Source organism: Octopus bimaculoides, chromosome 4 (assembly GCF_001194135.2).
Source record: "Octopus bimaculoides isolate UCB-OBI-ISO-001 chromosome 4, ASM119413v2, whole genome shotgun sequence".
Classification (NCBI taxonomy): Eukaryota; Metazoa; Mollusca; class Cephalopoda; order Octopoda; family Octopodidae; genus Octopus; species Octopus bimaculoides.
The window spans coordinates 16,917,150-16,927,891 of NC_068984.1; the positions used below are offsets into that span (position 1 = coordinate 16,917,150).

Consider the following 10,742-nt stretch of genomic DNA (forward strand, 5'->3'; position numbering starts at 1 on the left):
TATGCAATTGATACTTAATTTATCGACCCCGAAAGGATGAAAGGCAAAGTCGACCTTGGCAGAATTTGAACTCAGAACGTAAAGACAGACAAAATGCCGCTAAGCATTTTGCCTGGCATGCAAACGTTTCTTATTTCTTTATTGCCCACAAGGGGCTAAACAAAGAGGGAACAAACAAGGACAGACAAATGGATTAAGTCGATTACATCGACCCCAGTGCGTAACTGGTACTTAATTTATCGACCCTGAAAAGATGAAAGGCAATGTCAACCTCGGCGGAATTTGAACTCAGAATGTAAAGACAGACGAAATACCGCTAAGCATTTCACCTGGCTTGCTAACGATTCTGCCAGCTCGCCACCTGAGACAATAAGAACAATGAAAAAACAGATGATGTATTATGTATTCTTCAATCAAACAGTATTTTAACCTGTTTTATACCAACCTATCTGAGACACTATTGGTTCTATGATACCAATTTCTTGTGATCTAAATTAAAACCTTCCATCAAAATTTCATGTTAATTTATGCTCTGAGCACCAGTTTAAAAATGGTTTCAAATTTTGGCACAAGGCCCGCAATTTCAAGGGAGAGGGTAAGTCAATTATATCAACTCAAGTGATACTTATTTTACTGACCCTGAAAAAATGAAGGGCAAAGTCAACCTAAATTCTTCATAAATTTCAAAATTAATCGAAACAAAGGGTTAATCTAGACAACTGCTCAACACTTTCAATGTCACACAACCCTCCACCACCAAAGTGCTCACATTTTGTAAAGATATTGATGCTGAATGAGTTTAACAAAGGAAAATAGATACTTTTGTTAAAACACAATGATCAGATGTGAATGCAGTTGTTGGATATGAATGCACAATAATTGGTATGACAGTACAATTCACACATATGCACTCATTCATACAAAAGGATTCCACACAGTTTCTGCCTTAAATTTCACTCATAAAACAGTGGTAAGCCTGAAGCTATAGTAAAAGAATATTTGTCCAATGTATCATGCAGTGGTATTGAACCTAGAACCATGTGGTTGTGAATCAAACTGCTTAGCTATACAGCCATGCCGACACATCATCATCATTATCACCATTCAATGCCTAGCTTTCATGCTGCTGTGGATTAGATGGTTTGAAAAAGTGTGAAGAGTCATGCACCAATGACTACTTTGGCGTGGTTTCTACAGCTGGACACTAAGAAGAAATACCTGGGCAGTAATTCTAAGACAGAAGTAGATCACCTGTATCTGACATAGAAGATGAATGCTGAAACTCATTTCTGTTGCCTGATGCTTCCCATGAAATATTTCCATTTTCCATATTATTTAACTTTTCTTCATGCTGTATTTTTCTGATGTTGATAATCTGGAGCGAAAAATATGTTGATAATGTAATTTGATAAACAAAATCATGTAAGAATGCAATTCCTTTAATTTCTATTAATTTATTTACTTCATTTTCATAAAAATTAATTTTCAAGAGAAGTCAATCACAAAAGTTATTAACAGGTAAAGTATGAGATTAAAAAAAATAAAATAAAAGATGCAAAACAAGAAAAAATAAAAAGCAATTTTATTTACTACAACAGTCTGTTTTTTTTCCATACATCTATCAATCATCATCATCATCGTCATCATCATTTAATGTCCATTTTCCATGCTGGCATGGATTGGACAATTTGAACGAAAACTGGTAAGCTGCACCAGGCTCCAATCTGATTTGGCATGGTTTCTACAGCTGGATGCTTTTCCTAATGCCAACCACTCCAAGAGTGTAGTGGGTGCTTTTTGTGCCACCAGCACAGGTGCCAATTACAAAACACCAGCATTGGTTTTGACTATGATTTCACTTGGCTTGGCAGATCTTCTCAAGCACAGTATATTGCCAAAGATCTCGGTCATTTGTCACAGCTTCTGTGAGACCCAAAGTTTGAAGGATGCTTTTTACATGCCAGTATCAAGTAAATAAAAATCTTTAGTCCTTGATTCATAAATACACAATGCATTTCTGTTTTTTTCCTACTTCTCTCATTTGGTCTTCCTAGTTCCTTCATAATTTGACTGAAAATCATTCCACCAAATTTTTAAGTTCTCAGCCATATTATGTTTCATCCTTAAATTGCAATCCCCATGTCTTTCTGTTAACTACTGTCTTCCAAGACGCCAAACATTGAGACAAGGTCTCAGATTTAAAATGAGTATGAGAAAATGAAGTTGTGATGTTCATGTCTTTTATAAAAATAGAGGCAAATATTTGTGTGATAAGATGGCTGCAAGCAGCAGTGAAAGCCAGAGCAGAAATCCAGACCAAAGATTAAGTGTTCTACCACACTTGTAAGTACTCCACAATTATATTTAACATCATGAGTGGATTCAGTAGACTGTCATATGTATGTATATGCATGCATATATGTGTTTGTCTGTTTGCTTACATCTTCAATCACTTGTATGAAAGTGTGGTGTTGTGGTGTTATCAATAAATCATTCAGGCACTCTATGCCATAAAGGAATAAACAACAGCTTACTTGAAAAACAGGTAAGAGTTGATATTAGAAAGGGTGTCTGGTTGTAAAACAATTCCTCAAATATAACGTGTCTTGAATGGCACAACAATGCAGAGTGGACTATAATAACTGTTATAATTTAATTATCCATAGTCTGATATAATAATATTTCGGAATATAAAAATGCCTTCTTCAGATATCGCTAGGAATTGATTGAGTCACTGCTATAATCGGTTTTCTAATGGTTACTGAAATTTTTTTTTTCCAGAAGTGTCTCTGCAGTGGTCTCATGAAACTCCTTCTGGAATTCCTCAGGAGAAGTGCATGAGGGCAGCCATGTTTCAAGCTCATGTGTGTTGGCACATCAGCAGCGCTGCTTTTAAGTTATGTATTATACATGTAATTTCTTTTTATTTGTTTTTTTTTTTATAATACATGAGCATGTTATCAAAAATGAACCTACACACATCCAGATGTAGCTAAATTCCTCAAATATTATAGTTGTCCAACCTATGCAAGAATGAAAAATGGAGTTTAAACAAATGCTAAGACTGTCTAAATTATATGAATCACCAAATATAAGAAACCAAGATGAAACATAAAAATGAGTCTGAGGTTTGCATAAATCAAACTTTTATGTAAAAATAAATTACATAAGTCTATCTGACATCCAAGCTTACAATGACCCCATTTCACTTAGGCTAAAGCCACATCACTCTATAAATTAATTAAGATCAATAATTCGTATTTTGGGCCTCACAGAGGCGATGATTAGTGACCAAGACTTTTGGCGATATGCTGTGCTTGAGAAGATCCATCAAGCCAAGTGAAATCATAGTTGTGGCCAATGCTGGTGTCACATAACTGGCCCCCATGCCGGTAGCATGTAAAAAGCACCTTTCAAGCGTTGGGCCTCAAGGAAGCAAGGTGGCCAATGCTGGTAGCAGGTGAAAAGCACCCTTTGAGTGTTGGGCCTCACAGAGGCAATGGTGAATGACTGAGACCTTTGGCATTATAAGAAGATCCATCAAGCCAAGTAAAATTGCAGTCATGGCAGATACTGGTACACACAAATGACATCCCTGCTGGTGGCACATAAAAGCACCCATTACACTCTCAGAGTGGTTGGCATTAGCAAGGGCATCCAGCCATAGAAACAATGCCAAATCAGACTGGAGTTTGGTGCAGCGTTCCAACTTGCCAGCCCTGGTCAAACCGTCCAACCCATGCCAGCATGGACAATAAACGTTAAATGATGATGTTGATGAGTTGATAAAGAAATCTAGAAATAAAAAGTAAAACATAGTGAAGGGAAAGATTATTAAAAAAACCAATCTTACTTGAGTAGAAGTCTGTACATCATTGACAAACTGACATTGTTTTGGGATATAGTCAAATTCCAGCTGACAATTGCCAACATCTTCTATGAAAATAAATATAAGGGTTTTAAATATATATATATATATATATATATATATATATATATATATACATACACACACACACACACACACACACACATGCACAAATATTCATACATACACACACAAACACAAATATACATATATGAAAGAAAAATAGTCAATGTTTTAATTAAACCTTATCTTGTAACCTGCCAGAAAAATGTTAGTTTTAACACACCACTGATCTGGCAGATGTATCTTAAAATCCAGAAACCTCATACCTCTGGTCTTCACACAGCAGAACATTGGCAAACTTCTCCCTTTATGCTCCCCCTCTAGCTAAATATACCAATTGCTTACCTTCTTTTCTATCCACCAGTTGTCCAGACCTTCCAGGCCTATTTCTTGGCTCTATTACTTCACTGTTTCACCACTATGTCACGCTAGGTCAGGGTGGGACTTTGCACCAGCCACAAATTTGGTCTGTGGCTCTCAGTAAGGTGTCCTATAGTAGGAACTTTTCATTGTCCTCTATATTAAATGTCTCTATTTCCCTATGCTTTAATTAGGATGTCTCTAAATCTCTGACTGTTCAAAAGATCCTTAAGCTTCCATATCTTCTTTTTCCAGACTGGTATGCTTCTGGGCGTCTTTCTAGCCAAAAGTATGAAGTCACTAATGACTAACCTATGTTAAGGAGTACGAGTGTCTTTGCATTTATGAGCAACTGTTTATCCTGCTTTCTGGTGAGAACATAGTCAATCTGGATTGTGGCTTGTGCAGTCACCAGAGTGACAGGTGATCAAGTGACTGGCTGGTTTCCTGAAGTCAGTGTTGTAGATCTTAGGTCATTTGCATCACAAAACTCCAATAGCTTCGTTCTATCCTCATTTTGGACACCAAATCATAGCTTCCATGCACACCATCGAAGCCACCAGGATGGTACCCAACATGCCCATTGAAATCACCAACCATGAAGATAGGACCGTTGTCATTAATCACTGAAGTAGTCAGCTATAATAATTTATTTTTTAACCCTGTGTAACCTCACTAATAAACAAAAGCTAAAACACAAATCCTACAGAGCTAATGTTGTATCATATTTAATGTTCTATTATATCTAATTATTTTTACAGGTCATGGAATATTTAAAAATTTGCCAATAAATTTGCCATAAAATTAAAACATAATCTAGCACAAATTTTTCAACTGAAATGAAATTCAGTTCTACCCATTTAATATCACAGAAGGAGATAGATGGATGCAGCTGTTTGGACACTGATGATTTGCACAGCAGACTGGACATTCAGCCTGTTTTGGTGACAGTACTTTTTGGCACTGGAGGGAAGCAAACAAACACACACGTGCATGCAGAGAGAGAGAGAGAAAGAGAGTAGAATTTATTGAGTGAGATTGACACAAACACTTTCCCTCTTTTTGTATAAAGAGAAATATGCCCACATATGTAGAAAAAGAGGTAGAGATTAGGAGAGAAGAATGAGAGAAATATTAAAACGTCTGATGTCAAATAAGTCAGCATCGAATCAGCAATGCCAAATACATAGTGCCAAAATGGCTATGCCAAAATGGCTGTGCCAAAATGGCTGTGCCAAAATGTCTACAACCAGATCAATATTAAATGATCATGTGAATATGATTATGAATCTTGGTTATTTATTTTGATCATGCCACACATAGAATAAGAGGACACATTAATAAAAACAGAGGAAAACTAACCATTCTCATCTGGCGTCTCATAGGGTGGTAACTTCATGGTAAAAATGCGTCGAAGACGACATGAGGCAGACACAGTGATGATGTCAACAGCTTTAAATGTCTGATTTTTCCAAAGATCATTTACTGCGGAGACTAAATCAACACAGAGGTTAATCCACTGAAACAAAACAACAAATAAATTATTGTAATGTTTTTAAAATAATTATTGCCACAAGAAAATCAGGAAACACTTAATCTGAGATTACCTCATTGATACTGAATGAGATATCGCAAGACAGAGATTGTAATACGTAGAATAAAACTTGAAGTTTAAATCAAATGATTTCTACTTACCACACCTCTCTTGATTTTCAACAAAGGCACTTTGGCATGAAGTGGGGTACATTGGATCTCTCTTTGTGCAGTTGACAGCAATATTCTTCGCTTGTTATTCCCAAGGTCAATTAAACTGGAAAATTAAACATTGAATAAAATTTACATATTAAACAACAGCCACGATAATTTTTTAAAATATTAGCCACAGGCTAAAATTGTATTGTTTTTTTTGTTTTTTTACCACATAATTTATTGAATTAGCTTACCAATATATTTTATATTAACCTTTTAGCATTTAATTAGACCATATCTGGCCTAAATATTCAAACTGGCCAGATCTGACCTCTCACACTTATTTTACAATGTTATTCTAAAAATAAACAATCGCATCAACAAAATTTCGAAGCTATGAGATAATGTATGATTAATTCAAAACAATATGAACAAGAGCACTCAGAGAGTGCAAACTTCTGCCAAAGCAACACCAACATCCTCTCAACGATTAGCCGAGATGATTTATAAAATGAGAATATCTGAAATAAACTCAACTGCTCTCACAAACAAGAATACTAAAAATGAACCTGACTGCTCTCAAAAATTAAGTAAAAAAACAGGAAAAATAATCCAGAATCCTTGTCTGGTACCGGATCAATCCCAAAATCTAATCAGTTCGTGCCAGTCACAAGGCCAAACATCCCTGAAAGTTTCATCCAAATCCATCCAGCAGTTCTTGAAATATCTTGTCCACAGACAAATAAACAATCAAACAAGCGCGACTGAAAACAATACCTCTGCCTTCGCTAAGGCAGAGATAATAAATAAACATTACATTTTACAGAGTACTTTGAATGCTAGATGGTTAAACATGTCAACAGTAATGATCTTTCAATCATAAGTACAACATCCTAACCACAAGGCCACAGGCATTCACCCCCAAGATCATACCTTGTCTTAAAAAGTGACACTGGTACAATGTTCTAAATAAAATAATGGAACGGTCATTACTAGAATACCTTAGATCATAGGTCTAACCGAGCTAAATTACAACACAAAAGTTGCTGTGAAGTTGTTACTCATGACTATTCAGTTTAGTCATTTAACACATTAGATTTCCACTCATGGGACTTCATAAAGTATTTGCCTACTTCAACAGGCGTCCCAACCCTAATCCTTCACCTAACAAGCAGAAGGATTGGAATGGCAGTTTGGGTACAAATATACTGGGTACAAATATACTGAGTCTTACCCAAGTTCAAGAGAGAAGTCTTGGCCTCTTCCCAAGAATAACTGGAATATTAAAAAGTGCTGGATCAAAACCACTGAAAATAAAAAATATAATTTAATTTGTTAAAAATCACTACAATGCTTGTTTTTCTTCAAATTGGCTTAGGTTTGATAGGTATTCAAATCATTACTCCATGAATAGTTAATGTAGCTAGATGCAGCTGCATGATTACTAATTATTTTCTACTTAGATTAATTAGTTAAAGTTACAAATGATTAAATGATTTGTATTTTCATTGCTTGCAAGTAAAACAATTGTAAAGTTTTTTACTCTCTCTCTTTCTCTCTCTCTCTTTGTGTCTCACACACACACATACACATACATGCATATAAATGCACATTAACACAATTTAAAAAAATATTTTTGTATCAAAAGCTCAATAAGTACAGCCTCTATCTTGAGTCTCTCATTACTAATTACCTCACTGATGCTGTCAAGAAAAGAGATAAGATGTACTTTTTCCTTCATCAGTTTGAATTTATGATAAATGGTACATCACATTAAGTACTTAATGTGATTAGTATGACATCAGCTCACACTAATACTTTCAACATCTCATTAGCCATTCTTGAAAATCTTGTCATTTTCTGTTTTCATTTCCCCACTTGTTCAGAGTGTCTCAAATACCTGACCTCACATTTCATTTCCTTAGGATAAGTACTCCTTGTCTCATACATACTTCTTCTTTAGTAATCTCTTGTAGATACACATCTGCATCTTATTCCACACTATTGTTTGCTCCAGTGAAATTTTTGTTTTGTAAATGGTAGATATTTATCTGCTATAATGGAAAATCTTAAAGAATCTATTTGACTGATTTACTTTCAAGCAAAATTAGTGAAACTTAAATAATTCCAGTCTATAATTTCAAAAAAAAAATCAATACAAATATCTTAGAAATCTAACTCATATAAGTGAGTAACACACACACAATTCTATGAATAAAATATATATTTTTGATAAGCAGTATTCCACAATGAAATTATTCAATATTTCTAGACTTGCTCAAAAACAATTTTGTAGTTTATACTCCAGGAGAGAACATACAGATATAAATTCTGATTTCGACCTAGTTAAATCTCTTTAACTTCAGTGCAATTAGAATTATGCATGTTCTTTTATCTACATCATAAACTGATATATTTTAGATATTGATTTGTATATAAATAGCCAGACTAAGAGAACATATTTGGTTCTCATAGAACTTAATTTGATGGAACCCAATTAGGTTGAAAGGGTAAAATCACAATCATTCAGATGTTAGCTCTCACTGCATGTGATTTCTCATGAGCTTAACCTTAAAATTGATTTAAAGTGAAGTAAACAATACTACAAGGAACATATATTGAATGAAAATAAATTAATCTGTTACAACTAAGTTCTACAAAAAAAAATTTTAATAATTGTATATAAAGTTCACACTTACATGACTGGCGAGAATCTTTTGGTAATATCATTTTTGTTGTACTTGTGCTTCCTTCCAGATTATAAATATACCCTTTGACTTCTTTTTCATAAATCTAGAAATAAGCATAATGATTCTTATGAAACAAAATTTTAATATATTTTAATCCATTTAGTAGCAATTTACCGTAGACAATTTTTGGTTTCATAATAAAAATTATCTACAAACCTTTGTCCTCACTCCTTTTTGTTTTATTTTGTGTACGTATATGGTGTGGAGGCGCAATGGCCCAGTGGTTAGGACAGCGGACTCGAGGTCATAGGATCGCGGTTTCGATTCCCAGACCGGGCGTTGTGAGTGTTTATTGAGCGAAAACACCTAAAGCTCCACGAGGCTCCAGCAGGGGATAAGTAGCAAACCCTGCTGTACTCTTTCACCACAACTTTCTCTCACTCTTACTTCCTGTTTCTGTTGTGCCTGTAATTCAAAGGGTCAGCCTTGTCACACTGTGTCACGCTGAATATCCCTGAGAACTACGTTAAGGGTACACGTGTCTGTGGAGTGCTCAGCCACTTGCACGTTAATTTCATGAGCATGCTGTTCTGTTGATCGGATCAACTGGAACCCTCGACATCGTAAGCGACGGAGTGCCAACAATGTATATGGCATATATGTCTGCTGTCTTTTATCTTTTATCCATTTTCAACAAGTTGTAGTACATCTGAGCACACTATACAATAAGAAGGTTGTCAGCATTATCATGATTATTATAAATTTTATGGAAGAATATCTTATATTGCAAACACAAGATCGATAATGACAGTTATTTTATTAAAATCTTTCCTTTTTTTTTCCAAAAGAAATTGAAACAAAAGATGGTGCCTTTCATTACAGATATAATCACAGAATGGTTAAATGAATTTACGAATTAGGAATGGAAAAACAATAAATAAAATAAAAATGGATATCTTGAAATTGAATGAGCTTTAACTGTAAATAATATTCTTTATAAAGAAAATATTTCTAGATTAATTCTAAAATAATTTAGGATTTTATACTCCAAGAGAGAACATAGAGAACATCTATAAACTTAAGAATTCTCATTTCAACCTAGTTAGATCTCTTTAGCTTTGGTGCAGTTAAAAGCATGCATGTTCTCTTATCTACATCATAAACTGATGTATTGTAGATATTGATTTGTATTTAAATAGCCAAACTAAGAGAACATATTTGATTCTCATAGCACTTAAGCTGATGAGATTCAATAAGGTTGAAAGGCTGAAATCACAATCATGCCCTCTCCACATATTCTCTCTAATGAGTTCAACCTCAAAATTGATTTAGAGTAAAGCAAGAAATAATTTCTTTGATTTGTATGAACTATAGTGTGTTACATAATTTTTAATAAAGTTATATGAATATATTCATAGTTATAAATAAAATGATACAGGTGACATAAAATGTGAAAGATGATAAGCCACCAAAGGACTTTCTATATGGTCACTCAATTTGCTATAAATATCAGTCAAATTTTCCTTCTTTTCTGCCTTCTGAAAAAAGAGGGACACATCTGACAATGTAATACTAGATATGCAATACTGAAGAACAGATGGGATGATCAAGACGGGAACATCTCTGATCCTAAGTCCCTGTTCTGTCAGAGTTGATCTGAGCTAAACAACAGCAAACAACAACAAATGTGGAGATGAAAACTACTCACCTTCCTGATCCCAGAACCCCCCACAAGTTTCCAGTTTGCTGTAGCATCTTTGCCTTGTGAAGAGAATATTTCAAAGAAAGAGCCACCCTAGAAAATAAATGTTATTAAGAAATATCATATATCATCAAGTCAGTCTTTATTTGTCTACAGAGAATTCTGTAGCTAAGTCACAGAGGTCCTCACATGTTTTCATGGGAGATAATATTTCCACATGGCCAGACAAGTTTTCACAGAAGATTGGAAACAAAGGACACTGCTTGTATGATGGAAATTACAACTACTTTGAAACTGTCACAATTACAACTACCATGAGGTATCAAGACAAGAAGACATTAACACACACATACAAATATATATATATATA

At 34.6% G+C, this 10,742-nt stretch overlaps 1 protein-coding gene across 4 annotated transcripts in view; it reads right to left on the reverse strand.

Moving 5' to 3' along the window:
- LOC106875188 (protein CFAP20DC) overlaps positions 1-10,742 on the reverse strand; it is a 40,873-nt gene that overhangs the window by 22,336 nt on the left and 7,795 nt on the right. For 3 of the 4 annotated variants that reach the window (XM_052966914.1, XM_014923226.2, XM_014923228.2), the window contains exons 3-9: positions 10,379-10,465; positions 8,680-8,773; positions 7,215-7,287; positions 5,987-6,101; positions 5,654-5,810; positions 3,854-3,936; positions 1,252-1,375 (exon numbers count right to left, since the gene is read on the reverse strand). In XM_052966914.1, coding sequence (XP_052822874.1) covers positions 1,252-1,375; positions 3,854-3,936; positions 5,654-5,810; positions 5,987-6,101; positions 7,215-7,287; positions 8,680-8,773; positions 10,379-10,465 — 733 coding nt within the window. The remainder of the gene's footprint in view (positions 1-1,251; positions 1,376-3,853; positions 3,937-5,653; positions 5,811-5,986; positions 6,102-7,214; positions 7,288-8,679; positions 8,774-10,378; positions 10,466-10,742) is intronic. The other variant, XM_014923227.2, reaches the window with a different exon arrangement.